Genomic DNA, 14,604 nt, shown 5'->3' with positions numbered 1-14,604 from the left:
TCTTTGTTGATTTAAAGTTGTGCCATATTTATACTTTAGTGCCTGTCTATTCAAAATGTGTTTCAAGAATATTTGTATAAAGTATTTTTTTTTATATATATATTTTATCGATACAAAATAGCAAAAACAAATCCTTGGTGTAGTCATGTTGCGTGGATAATAGTATAATTAAATAATCAGAATGACTGATTATCAAAAATGGAAATTATAATCATAAAACAAAATAACGCAACTGAACTCTAAATGCAACCAGTCCAAGAGTATGTGATTTTTGTGGTGTGAAAATTAATTATGACAATAAGGTTCATACTATCCTAAAGCCATTGTCTTCTTTTTAAACTTATGTAAGAAATATGGATTTGAGAAATGACAAAGCTGGCATGAAAATCACCAAATCTGCTTCGAAACACTCTTTTAGTCTTGTTTTGTTTGGTAAATGCTAAGATTCTAGTTTTATGATCTGTAATAGCGTAGCCAACAGAGGGACAATATTTAGGAAGTCAGGATATACAGAAAAATAAGAGCAAACCCATAACATAATGTAATTCAACAGAGAAAAGAGAGTTGAAATATTTCAGTTAGTGTTGTATGAGGCTTAATACAGTTACAGTGTCTCAGATACAATGTTTTAAATGGTCATATAATCCGCTTAGCTCAAACCATTGCTCCCGAAAATATGTCTTTGTTTTTATTATTTAAAACTAACTGCTCACTCACTGACTCAATTTTTAAAAAAAGCTTTTTTTTATGACAATTGTCTGAAGGTAAATCATTTCTCATGAATGTATTACATGCCACGTTATCCATTAATATGCCTGGCGTGAGATTGGGTGTGTGCACTGTTGCCAAATCCATGATAAGAGACGTTCCATTCAGGTTAACTCCAAATGGAAAAGTGGCTAAAGCATTAAGATGTGAAAGAGAGAAACAAACACTCCTCACATAAACTATTACCCAGGGTTGCAATGAAGTCACGAGACCTTAACTTTATGGACTGAAATAGCAGTCAAAGTGTGGCTTAAAGCACATTAAGTGACACTTATTTTACTTTTCTTGTACTTATTCATTTCTGTTACACTGTTTGTTGTATTTTCTGTAATCTGCCTGGGGCAGGGTTGGGCAACTCTGTCACAGCTGGGGCCACATAAATGTGATTGTATCTGATTCGAGGGCCACATGATCCACATTCATGTCAGCATTTAGAATAATGACCATTCAGAGCATTAATACAGTGTTTTGTCTATTTTGGTCATTTGTCATGCGTATTTTTGTAATTTTTTTGTGTTCTTGTCGTAATTTTCAGTATTTTTCTGTCATTTCCTACATTGTAGCTGCCAATTTGTGCATTTTTGGGGTCACTTTCAGTATTTTCGTTGTTGTTTTCTGTATTTTCCTGTCATTTTGTGTAATTGGGTTGACAGTTTGTCTTTGCAGCTATTCTGTAATGTTTTTGTAGTCATCTTAAGTGGTAGCTTTGTCTGTCTTTGTTGTCCTACTTTTTGAGACATTTTATGTATTTTGTGTGTACTTTGTTGCATTTTGGGAGTTATTCAGTGTATAATGTCAGGCTGTATATTCCTTCCAACTTGTGATTTTCTTTGGGGCCCATAAAAATTAGACTGAGGGCCAAATATGGCCCCTGGGCTGCCAACTGCCAATGTCTGACCTCGGGACTACGGATGTAAATTAGCCCTGTGGCTATAATCCGGCATGTTTACGTCTGTTTTGTTGTTTCAATGCAGATGCTCATTAATGTGCATTGTCCCTATCAGATAAATAAATAAGTCACTGACTAGTACTAACCTGTCCTATGTTTCGTCTCCTAGTTCGTGCATGTCTGACAAACTCTCCCTGGGCTATTTCTTGATAACCAAAGGCTGAAGAGCAAACATGTTGGCTGTGTACGTCAAAAATTAATGAGAAGCTAATGCAAATACTTCAATATTTCTGTATTCTTTGCCATATCAGCACTAGTATTTAATGTTTATAATTTGACTACCATATTAGGATGAGAAAAATGAGGCAACTTTGAGTCAATTATTGACGAGGTCAGACAAGGCCAATGTAAACACACGTTAAGCATTTCGACCTTAAAAGTTTACTCCAGTGGTGGCATGACCTCATTGTGTCCTCCTGCCACCTGAGTGGGTGTAGAAAGCAAACGTTTTTTTTTAAAAAAAAAGTCCCTGCTCCCTTCAACCAGAGACTCCCAGAGCAGCTGATGTTGTGGGTTTGAGTTGATCATTGACAGGTAGATCATTTATGTTGTTCAGGCAGCACGTCTACTTCTACTGCATCTGCTTCTGAAACAGCTGCAGTGAAAAGGGTTTCATCACTTTACCACGTGTGCCTCTGCAGGTGAGTCTCTATTGTCTCTAGAAATCATTTCATTTGTTAAAACTATTTCAACTAAAGTGTCTTTTGGTTTAATTTGATCTTATTGAAGTGTAAGGTTTCTAATAAGTTAATTCACTGCTGTTTCACAATGCAGATTTGTTTTGTTTTTCCAGGATTAAGAAGATTAATGACAACTACTAAATTTAGATACATTTTCAAATTCTGGCAATCAGTATTTCAGAAAAAAGTGTTTTTTTATTCAATGGTATCTAATTACTGTCATTTGATTACCTAAAAGCTGACCAGCGATCCTGTTTATAATAATATTCATCTGTTTATAATAATATTCATCTGTTTACAATAATATTCATCGCGTTGTGTCACACTGCAAATTTCAGAGAGTCAGATAAGGTCATCGAAAGGAAAAAACATCAACAGTACACACACACATCCATGAGCTGTCACCAGGTGAGTTCATATCAAATGTAGATGTTTATGAAAATGAATGAAGGTCTTTATTGACTGACATTTAGCTTTTTAATTGTTTATTATTTATCTACTTTAAAATGTTATATATTTTGATCCTGAAGGACTGAATATTCACAAGGAGCACTATCCCCCTAATGTTTTTCTTTTTCTTCATGTATTTATTCACTTATTTATTTATTTTTTTGTGTGTTTTTCTTTCTCTTTGTTGTTCAAGTAACATAAAATTGGAAATAAAAAGTATATTAAAAAAAAGAATGACTAAAGGATTGTTTTATCCCAAAAAAAAAAAAAAATGTCTTATTCTAATCAAACAATAATACAATGACAATTTTACTATCCAAGTGTAAATTAATTGAAACGTTTGTGTTTAAATGGTTAAAATGCAGTTTACACGACCAAGGTTGGGGGTAAATTATAATGTAATCACGTAATTGATCATTTTTTACAATTATAACACAATTATACTTCTAATTTTAATGGAAAAATCTGTAACTGTTGGAATCGTAATTGAGTTAAGATAATTGACTTTGTAATTGGCATGGGAATTCTATAAAAACCGTTAATTACAATTTAAATCAACACAAAACTGGGTAACCATGTTATAAGTCTATGGCGTACACATACGTAGTTAATTATTAAAACATTTCATATCAAGTTTTCCTTCATCCGTCAGATCTCTCGAGGGTAATTTTACCATTTTTTAAATAATTGAAATTGAGGGGTACACAAACGCTCATCACAAAAATATTTATGACAATATTTTTATAGAAAAATGATTGTAATTTTAATTATAATTGGAAAGAAGGCAGTTGTAATTGAACATGAATAATCAAAGATGTAATTGTAATTGAAAAATGCAATTGACCCCAACACTGTTAAACAGTCACATGCACATCAAAACACACTAGAGTGTCTTTGATACGTGCTATACGTGCTGTATCAGTGTTGTCTGATAAGCCTCTACTAATCATTATTGAAAGTCAGCTGAAATTAAATCTGGGTCAAATCCTTCTATTGACATTAAAATCTATCTTGATAAGGGTAAACCAATTTCAGGTGTGTGCTAAGTGATGATTCTTGATCCAAAAAGAACGCAATAGCAATAAATATAACGAATGTCAGGATTATTGTTGAATTGAGGCTCGTTACTGTCATCAACAAATAGTAATGGCCACATTGTTTGGGACTACAAAGTAAGTGGTGAACCCGAATAGATGCATTTCTGCACATTATACTGTATATAGCAGCATACTGTATATAGCACTGTTGTAACATCCCATCTATTCAAACTGCTGTCTGTGATTTGTGCAGTGTTGGTTTCTAAGTTTGCTCTCATGTCTTTTTATTCTATTTATCTGTTCAGGAGTCACTGCAGTCGTGTCTGTCCACAAGCAGGACAGACATGCACTGCCCAGTGTGTCTGCAGATGGCTAGTTTCCCAGTTCAAACCAACTGTGGGCATGTGTTCTGTGGTACGAACACACGCGCACACGCACACGCACACACTAATATCAGTGTAAATAAAGCCTTAAGGCAAAATGTAATTCAATCATTAACTATTGCCATGGTAACCCAGGTTGCATATAGCCAACCAAACGATCAGACTGATCTATGATCGTTAGTTCTTCACACATGCACAAGAAAACATCAGGTCTTTAAGTTTAACTGAACTAATCCAAACTGAACCTCTCATAAATTCCTGGTGCATTTCTAAAGAACACATTATACCAATGTGTAGATGGTAAACAGTGTCGTTGTGCTTTTACAAACTATTTACCTTTGAACAGATTGAACCTCCAAACACACACCTTCCCTTTGAGCTGTAATCAGACCCACTTCAGATAGGATTGACTTTAGGGTACAAACTCTATTTGACCCGGACATCTGTTAAAGATTTGCATCTTTCAAATGCAGCGTGAACTCATTGTGCCCTAAAACACAACACACAATAAACACAGTCAACACACACCATATTATAAACTACCTGCTTTAACCCTTGACCCAGTTCACCACTGCTAACACTGAGACCATACCATTAATCTGTAACATTACTTGAAGTTTTATACGTAAGGCTGGCATTACGTCACCATTATTATGACATGACACCTGTCATCAGCATGAATAAGGTGTCATGAAGGCTGTCATTCAGTGTTGTTCTTTACCCTACCCACGTGTCAAACTCTAGGCCCGAGGGCCAAATCTGGCCCTAGAGCATCCAATTCAGCCCGCAGGAGAAAGTAAAAATGAGAAAACATGAATTATTGTGTAAATGACCAAATAATCTAGTTGTAGATATCTCAACTTCACCAATTTGCAATTTTCCTTTGTTTATATCACATGAATACAGTCATTTTTAATTGCAAATTGTGGAAAGAACTCATAATTTTTTCCTAAATTCTTGTAATTTCGTCAAATCAATTTCATGAAATTTCTCTACACAACAATTGGTTACAAAATCAATAGTTTTTTTAAAGTGAAGATCCTGCAGGGACAGATATTACAAACTAGTGCACAATTCATGTTAAAATTATTATTTTTCCCATCAAAAAATCTGCGGTCCACTTGAGATGAAACTGGTCCATATTTGGCCCCTGAACTAAAATCAGCTCGACACCTCTGGCCTAACCCCTACCCCTACCTAACCCCACTAGATCCTTCCACCTAACTCAAAAATGCCAACATAGCTCCAAAGGTGTCATATTTAATGAACAATACTTAACGATAGCCTTCAAGACACCCTATTCACGCTAATGACAGATAATGACAGTGTAATGTCAGCCGTATGTATTAAAATTTAAATAAAGTATCACCCATTAATGTTTAAGACTTGTTTGTTAATAGTAGTTTTCAGCAGATATTCTGTCAGAAAAAACTAAAAACTAAAGTGTGTTTGTATCTGCAGCTCCATGTCTGATGACCTACTGGAGACATGGGTCTTGGTTGGACGCCATCAGCTGTCCTCTCTGCAGACAGAAGGTACAGCTGCAGCTGGAAAGACTCTTCACCTCTTTACCTGACTTGGTTCAATGCTGCCATTAATGAACATGGCTGTGATTTTTGCAGGGTCAGCCTGCCTCTGTCCTCTTTTTAACGACAGTCGATCAGATCAGCAGTCAGAAAATAGTTCTCGGGGAAATCACGGATTACAACAAACGTTATTCTGGAGCTCCAAGAAGGGTCAAGTGCTTCATTGTGTCTAACTCTTAAGATCAGTTAGATTTCTTTAAAGCATTGCTAAGTAACTGTGCTTAGAGCTCCCCCTAAAGGTCCCTTTTGGTTATGTCACTGTCGTAAACACTCAACACACCCCGAAACCTGCCCCACCCCACAGTAGCAACCAATCACTGAAAAATCCTATTACAAACAGTGACACTAAGGGTGCTTTCACACATATAGACCCATGTGACCAGTATGAGGAAGAGAGACAAGTAAAATAAATGATGTAGAGTATACGAAAGGGAAATGTGTGTGAATGTGTGTGAAATGTGTGTGCTGGCAAAGCGGCTCTGAAAATGGATGGATGGATATTTGTGTGTGTGCTGCCTGATGGGGCACTGGTTTGCTAGTGTGTGCATGCCTGTTGCCGCGACTACAGTGTGAGTGATTGCATAGTGTTGCTGCTGAGCTTCACTGCATGGAGTTGCTCCGTTCCTCGGACAAAGGTCTTTCTCTGCCTTTTTTTTTTTGCTGGCTCAAGTGAATTTGTAGAACAACCGTGTGCAGCCACGGGGCTGGTCATAATCTAGCATTAGTTGTATTGGGCTGCCGTAAAGCAGTACGTCTTGCCACCGGGTCGGAGGCAGGGAAAGTTGCAAGTGCTGTTTTCTAGTCAGACAGCAGGGAGAGATGAAAACCCCCCAAAGCACCCCATAAACACTTGTATTACCCTCATAGGGACTACGAAAAAGGTTACTTAGTTCTGCTTTAAAATTCACTTTTTTATTTTGTTCAGTTTTTGAGCCCAAACATGCTACTTTTTATCTGCATTATTAAATAAACATGCAAACCTGTTATCGAGAGATGCAAAAAACAAATAGTCTACATCAGCTGAAATAATACAGTAATTATTTAGATCTAATGGTCAATTGAAATCTATCTTTTATTAACCAGTCGTTTGAACAAAGTTTTGATTTGGGTAAAAGTTTCTTTACCGATTTTGTTTCCCAATGACAATATAAAAATGCTCACTGACCTCTCTAGATAACAGACTACCTCTGCGACGCCCCCTTCCTCCTCCTCCTGTTGGCTCGAGGCCTGGGCACCAGGAGAGGGCTGGTGTGGATGTTCCTGTTCAGGGTGGCTCTCTGCTGCGTGGGGACGGTGTGTCCATCTCTTCCCCTACACTGGAGAATCTGTCTTCATCATCCACTCACAGAGAATCACACCCACACCCTTCCCTGTGGGGGCTGCTCGGGCTTCTGGACGACCTGGTGGTTGTAATCCTGCTGCTCATCTGTGTGATCAATGTCAATCAGCAAATGGCACCAGAGATGGAGGGTGAGGCAGGGATTCCTCTACAGACAGACGCAGCCTGAGACATGCTGTACACGCTGTCTGACATGGACTTTTATTGGATTGTTCTCTCCGGCTGAAGCAAATCAATCAGTTGATGCAAACTATTGACACTTGCTCTGTTTGACACAGAGAAGATGTCAATAGTTATCTGTCTAAATGACGATATGTGGTTCAGATATTGTATCACACACGATAGGAACTTTAAGGTGTCAAACTCCTTTTAGTTCAGGGGCCAAATACAGAGCATTTTGATCTTAAGAGAGCCACAGATTTTTGCAGGAAAACAAGTACCAGTACTTCCAACATTATTGTGCCCTAGTTTGCACTTGTACATATCCATGATCTGATCTCTGACCAGATTCTATTTAAATAAGGACAATGTTATGTATGTAGGATTTTGTAAAAAAATTATGTTTTTTTTTTTTTAACACTAACATTAAAATTGACTGCCATCATGCAATATTAGCACCAGGAAAACTGTGAGACCCCCTGCACATATTGTTGAGTTTCGTTTACACGATGGTTCATGTTTTTCTGTCATTTTCACGTTCTCCTGCGGGCCAATCTTGATGCTCCAAAGGGCCGTTTTTGGCCCCCGGGCCTTGAGTTTGACTCGTGTGGACAACAGTATAATCTCTGAAATAGAAAACGGTTACAAACATTTATTAAGCAAATATGACACGTCAGTACTGCAACATCTGTAAATACATGATGGAATATTTATTCCTTATTTTGTTTAATTGTTAGTTTAATTTGTTCATTAGTTCATTGGCGAGCTCAGCTTCAAATGTCTCAGTAAAACATTGATGATGCTCAAATGTGACAGTTGGTTTATATGTTAAATTTAAACAATTGTTACATACATAAATTAGCCAATGGGAAGTGTAGAAAGTTTCTCTGTAACAGGGACAATGCTTTCTTCTCATTGTAAACATGGCTGACAGTTACATCTGGCTGTGAACGACACTTATAAAGTAGCTAGTGTCTGTCACTCAGTGCTGCTGCACCAGGAGGCTGCATTGCTGAACATACGTAACCACGGCGATGGTGTGAGGGACCGTCTCATGTCCCTCGGTGCCCACGGCCACTGCCATCCCAGAGTGCAGCGCTCAGGGTGAGGCATCATGGCCAGGTGTCTCCCATCCCTGGAGCAGAGGCCGGCAATGCCCAGAGGGGAGCCGTTGGGATTCAGAGGGTACTGCTCAGTTGGATGGCCCTGGTCGTCAAGGTAACAAAGAGGGGCAAGCCCACCCGAAATAACCGCATCCCTGGCCTCAGCGCTACGGAATAGCATCTGACCTGCAGGAGGTAGGGACGAAACAAGGTGACCTAGACGTTCAGCAGAGTAACCTTTCTCAAGTGAAACGTGCACAGGGTGACACTGATCACGTGCACAGTTTGACACTACAAAAGGGCTGTTTGGACTTCACCTTCTCCATGTGCCACCCAGACACCCAAAGCTGAGCCCTCCATTCCTTTGAGCCACACCGACGGGGAACTCTGGATCCCAACGCTGACAAACCTCGACTCAAATCTGCCCGATTTGTTGTGAGTCAGCACTACTTCAGACTCTGAGGTGATCAAGCAACAAGACAAAATTAGATGAGCAAGAGAAAAAAAGATTTCCAAAAGTCCATCAACCTAGGTTCCCAAAGTGGGTTACGGGTACCCCCAGGGGTACACAAATTGTCATGGGGTGCTTAAATTTAAATTAAAAACAGCATGACAACTGGAAACTAGAATATAAATAGAGCAGTAGTCAGGAGCCTCCATGCATTGCCACAAATTACACATTGACTTTGTAAGACTACCCTCTAGTGGTGACAGAGAGGCAATCTCATCACAAAAGCACAAATATGACGAGAGGTGCATTGCTTTGCACGAGCCAAACGTGCTGTCAGGACTTTGGTTCCAGTTGCCACCACGTACTGGTGTGAAAGAGAATTTTCACCTTTGAAAACATGAAAACAAAATAGAGAACAAGACTTCACGTGGAGAATGATTTCAAACTCAGACTCTCAAATTCAGTCAAACATTGCAGAGATCTGTGCATCCTCCAAACCTCACCCTTCTCAGTGAGTTGTATTTCACAGTTTTAAAGTAATGAACAACAAACGTTTAATAGATTTATTTTACCCAAAAAAAAAAGGATTGGTTTCTCACAAAAAATCCCAGTAGGTTAATTACTGAATAAGACGTTTTATTTATTATTAATCTTTTTTTTTAATTATTATCATATATTATTCATCAAAAGGATAGGTAAAATTCAGAGACAAATTTCACTGTAAGACTACATTGTGTATGACATTATATTATGTTTTTAAGTGTACAAAAGTTAGGGAACTACTGCTGCTAGTCAATAGAACCAAAATACAATATCAAATCAATACTTGCCTCCACCATCTTCACCGTCGCCCACCCAGCCCAGCAGTGCGAGCAGCTGGCAACCGTTACACACACCCAAGCTCAAAGTGTCGCCTCGTTGCCGGAAATGCTCGAATTCAGCTTTGGCCTTTGGGTTGTAGGCGACAGTAGCAGCCCAACCTTAGGGACACATGATGGTGTCAGGCAAGAGAATGATCTGCTTCTCTCTGTGTGTTTAGGTGTTAGTTTGAATACCTTTAGCTGATCCCAGCACGTCTGCGTAGCTGAATCCACCGACAAACACGACAGCTTTGAACGTTTCCAGGGAGAGGGAACCAGTGCACAAGTCCTGCATGGTGACGTCCCAGACCTACACACACGTTTATTAAAGGTGAATAATAGAAATGGATTAACAACGACAAATAAAATAAACTAATGTGAGACAGTCTGAATTTTGCTTAATTGACCTCAAAGCCAGCCATGAACAGAGAGACGGACATCTCTCGATCTCCGTTGCTGCCTTCCTCTCTGACTACGGCCACACGAGGCTGCTTTGCAGCTGAAACCAGAAATGAGGTTCAAAAAATTAAAGAGAAATAAAACAATCGCAAGCAACAAGTACAGTGTGGAGAAAAACCTGTGGAACACTTATGTATGATTTTAGAAGTAAATACTGTATAAGGCAGCTAACTGATAGAAATAATCGGTATATAAAAACAATTATACAGAAAACACAATAATGCGTTTTTCTTACTGAGGTCTTTGACTGCGGTCATTTCAGAGGAGTCAAATGTTAGTTTGAAGAAGGGCTGCATCCTGTGGGCCAGCCCCTCCTCTTCCTCTATTACACAGAGCTCATTAGCTTGGAGACGCTCCAATTGGAAGCTGGTGGCCTCCCACAGAGCTCGGAGATCGGGCAGTGGCTCCCTCAGCACCTCCTCACCATCCACATGGACACTAACCTGAGAAAATAGAAAAAAACAGAGGACAACGGTCAGGTAAAAAGAAGAAGAAAGACAATCTGTGCTGAATAAAATGTCCCACCATAGACTGGGGTCCAAAGCCGCAGGTGGAACCGATGCGATGGCACTGCACGCCTGCATCGCTGTATCTCTGATTCACAGTTTTAAAGTCAGACTGAGAAACCTCAAGGACCAATCCCAGCTCCTCGCTGAACAGCAGCTCCATCACTGCACAACATACAAAAAGCAGCACGTGTTCACACATCAAACTCTAGAATGAATTCTTTGCTTGCGCTAATTACATTATAACGACAACAGCACAAACCTCCTGCTCCTCCTGATGCAAGCTCAACTTTAACTCCTCGATTTCCCGCAAATGCCATCTCCAGGAGACAAGAGATAAGTCCTCCATCACTGATGTCATGCCCTGCACTCAGAAGACCATCTGAAAGGACAGAAAACCAAGCCAAACCATTTTTATATCACAAATGTTTATCTATAATTAGTTTTTATCACATTTGTTATACTGTAACAAATACAGATTAGCCAGGATTAGCACACAAAGCGACAAGATGCACCAGCTCAGATATTTTATACCAGATTTTTTTTTTTTCTTTTTCTTCATTTCATTTTAACTAAATTTATTTTGAGAAAGTAAAAGTATATAATACAGTTTTCCAGGCGATCTAATTTAAATTTCAGGCGACCCCACATGAGGTCAGACCCCAAGGTTGAAAAACCCTGGTTTAACCACAAGGTGGCTCTCGACATACAAAAACATGGCTGTGCATCAGGACATTAGACTGATAACAGTTAAAGAACCAGTTACAGAGCATGATGTAGCACAATCTGACCTTGTATGAGTCCCTGTGTGGTGTTGAAGGCAGCCGTCAGCAGTCCTGGCAGCTCCAGGTCAGGAGAACAGTCTCCCAGCTGGCTGTAACACTGAGCCAGGGCAGATCCTCCAAGACGATGACGTCCTGGACTGAGAGGAACCCACAGTAACACACCTGCAGGTGAGGACGCAAAGCCAGTGTCAGACTGTCCATTACTGAGTGTTACACCTTAGGGATGAAAGCAGTTCAGGTAGGAGGGAAAGATAAGTTTAGTAATCAACTAATCCATCCATTTTTCTAACTAATTAATCATGTAAGAGAAATCACAGTTTTTGCAGTTCTTCCATAACTAACAGATTAACATGACACAAATTTTTATTTTGAGCTCTTTTTACTGCAAAAAAAAATAAACAATCTAACAAATTAATTTCACAACATTTTAAATTGTATTACTTTTAATTCCTAATAAGCAACATTAAAGCTGATATCCAATGTCTCGCCGTAAACAGCTCCACTTCCACCCACTGCCTCTCCCAATCTACCAGAAGCCACGCCTCTACTTTTCTGCAAGCGCATCACGGAACATAACAAGGTTGCATCGGGTCACATTGATTAAGTCTATGAGTCAGGTAAGAGCCAAAATCATATTTACCTGTTTGATGTTGTGACACCTTGTTTCCGTGCACAGTTCCGCATTCACTTTGATTGACAGTCTCAAAAACAGGAAGTCGAAGCCTATCTGGATGATCACATTGTATAGTCTACAGGACGACGAAGGGACGATGACTCAGTACATATTGTATAGGGTCTACAGGACGACGAAGGGACTTATATACATTAATGTATATGAATGACCACTGGCAGTAGACCATAGTAAAAGACTAGTTAGGTATTTTTTCGCATTTCAAAAGAATCTCTGGATATCAGCTTTAAATTTGCCTAACAACCTCTTCGTTGTAGTCTTACTAGTTTTCTGCGTGTTCATTATTGCTGTTTTTTAATATGCCGCGCTTTGACTTTCCATTCTGAAATTTGACATTTATCTTGAAGTAAAACACAACTTAAATTTGACATTTTTTTGGCTGTGATAACATGCGATGTTTGAAGCTAGAGTTTTAACACCAATATCAAATAGGGGCGTGTACAACCACAAAATGTTTCAATAACAAACAGAGCTTCCTTTAAACATTAGGCACAAATAACAGTTCGTAACAGTTCTTGCTATCAATTTCTAAGAGTTTTATCAAGATTTATGCAATTAGGTTTCCATTTTTGTATTAAAAAAATGTTTTTTCAATATATCAGCATATAAAACATTTGTTTTGAAATGTTTAAAATTACAGCGATTGTGTGGGATTTTATACAGTTGAACTGTCCCTGGTTAAATGCACTGAAACCTGTTGAATTCTGCCTTGATTTAGAGTAAAGTGTTCTGCAGAGAAAATAAACCTGACCTGTTGGTAATGTTCACTTTAGTCCAATGCTTTTAATGGATGCTTACTGTTCAGGTGCTGCTGAAGCAAATGCTGCATTACAATGAACACGCTGCACAGAGCTGTCTTTTTGTTCAGTGTGTAGTGGTCCCTCAGATTTGGTGTCTTTTTCTTTTCCATAAACATAAGCTCACTGCACCACATTTCTTTGAGTAATAAGGCAATGGTTCAATAGCGCAAGCAAAGGCAGCGATCAGGCGGAGTGCAAAAATCAAGCCCAGCAACACTAATTAAACAATGCGTCGACTCAGATCATTTGTATCGACTCACTTTCCTAATCGGTTTATTGGAAAATCATTTCAGGCCTAAAAGTCGTTTTCTCTGATAAGAGATGGTACCTTCGCCACCTGGATCCTCCAGATCAGGAGTCACAGTGGCAGTGATGTCAGGACAAACTGCATAGGCTGAGATCACCAGAGCTCCTAAACAAAAGCAGAGAAGAGGTCACCAGTGAACACACACGTCATAGAATATGACAAATACATTTTAAATATGGTAGGAAAAAAAAAGAAAAATTAGACCAGCAGTGTGCAAGCTGCAGTATTATTTGATGTCCTGTAATACTTAATTGTTGCCATTAGGTGACATTATATTAATATGACTGATAGAGTATTTGACTCAGCCTTTTTCTGACCGTATTTGAGCCACTGCACACATTCTACATGAAAGAAAAGCACAAAATAAGAGAAATTTTAATGTGCTTCTGCTGACACCCTCTGACACTAATCACTGATGAAAAGCTGCGACTGTAATCTACAGCAAAGTAATTACAACTGCACATCTCTGGAACAACAGAGTACAATATAAACAGTTTTTCACTGATAATCTGTGACAGTATTTAGTACACCACAGCACAGTCTTATACATCTGTTGTAACTAGAGATGTAACGATTCACTCAACTCCCGATATGATTCAATATTCGATATATAAAAATATTCATTTCTTTTTTCTTAATAAAAATACTGTACTACTTTCTTTTATCTTTCATTGTCAAAATAATTCCTTGATAAACTATGCAAAACAATGAAATTTAATTAAAAATAAATCCTGAATGAAATAAAGAAAGAAATATTACAAATGAAGAAGCCTATTCATTTAAATTCTGCCTCTACAGAAACAATGCAAAACGACATAATAGTTCCTTTTCTTTTTAAAAGTGCACTGAAAATGTATTTTGTGTCTTAACAATTGGACTTTAAAACAAATCCTGCATCAAACAATATAAATAAACAAACTATGGCTTTCATTCTCTCTCTTTCCTCTCTGAGCCCCTCTTACCTTGGATTTCACATGTTCTTTCTTTCTCACCTCTTTCATTTTGTCTTGGGGAAGCCAAAATGCTTCCACACTTCTGATTTAAAACACGGTGGTGCGTCCTGAATTTCAAATTCGAAATAGATAGCGCCCTTTGCTGTAAATAAATATATTATAAAAATAGAATATATATATATATATTATTATTATTATTATTTTTTTACTGCGCTTAAATTTCAGAGTATTGATGTGAACAGTGACACATTTGAATTGATTGAATTAAAGTTTTCACCATATCCAACCCCATAATGTTACTCACTGAGGATAAACACTAATCACAGGATGGTGCGTGA

The 14,604-nt window shown here is 38.4% G+C and overlaps 2 protein-coding genes across 2 annotated transcripts in view; one reads left to right on the top strand and one right to left on the bottom strand.

The window, feature by feature from the left end:
- Positions 1–2,236: 2,236 nt before the first annotated feature.
- LOC114461873 (E3 ubiquitin-protein ligase RNF170-like) lies at positions 2,237–7,875 on the top strand. Its single transcript, XM_028444346.1, is given in 8 exon segments — positions 2,237–2,358; positions 2,736–2,805; positions 4,190–4,298; positions 5,729–5,810; positions 5,900–5,948; positions 5,950–6,003; positions 7,027–7,144; positions 7,147–7,875. Coding segments are annotated over 7 exon segments (642 nt in total). The 5' UTR covers positions 2,237–2,358; positions 2,736–2,790; the 3' UTR covers positions 7,362–7,875.
- Positions 7,876–8,329: 454 nt separating this feature from the next.
- The window catches only part of LOC114461725 (phosphoribosylformylglycinamidine synthase-like), a 7,439-nt gene continuing 1,164 nt past the window's right edge, over positions 8,330–14,604 (bottom strand). Inside the window, exons 2-11 of the mRNA XM_028444026.1 lie at positions 13,335–13,418; positions 11,522–11,677; positions 10,993–11,112; positions 10,750–10,895; positions 10,460–10,667; positions 10,173–10,264; positions 9,961–10,075; positions 9,736–9,885; positions 8,772–8,912; positions 8,330–8,640 (exon numbers count right to left, since the gene is read on the bottom strand). Coding sequence (XP_028299827.1) covers positions 8,330–8,640; positions 8,772–8,912; positions 9,736–9,885; positions 9,961–10,075; positions 10,173–10,264; positions 10,460–10,667; positions 10,750–10,895; positions 10,993–11,112; positions 11,522–11,677; positions 13,335–13,418 — 1,523 coding nt within the window. The remainder of the gene's footprint in view (positions 8,641–8,771; positions 8,913–9,735; positions 9,886–9,960; positions 10,076–10,172; positions 10,265–10,459; positions 10,668–10,749; positions 10,896–10,992; positions 11,113–11,521; positions 11,678–13,334; positions 13,419–14,604) is intronic.

This window comes from Gouania willdenowi, chromosome 4, assembly GCF_900634775.1.
Source record: "Gouania willdenowi chromosome 4, fGouWil2.1, whole genome shotgun sequence".
Lineage (NCBI taxonomy): Eukaryota > Metazoa > Chordata > Actinopteri > Blenniiformes > Gobiesocidae > Gouania > Gouania willdenowi.
The sequence above is the reverse complement of the archived record's forward strand: the minus strand, read 5'-3'. Positions and strand labels throughout refer to the sequence as shown.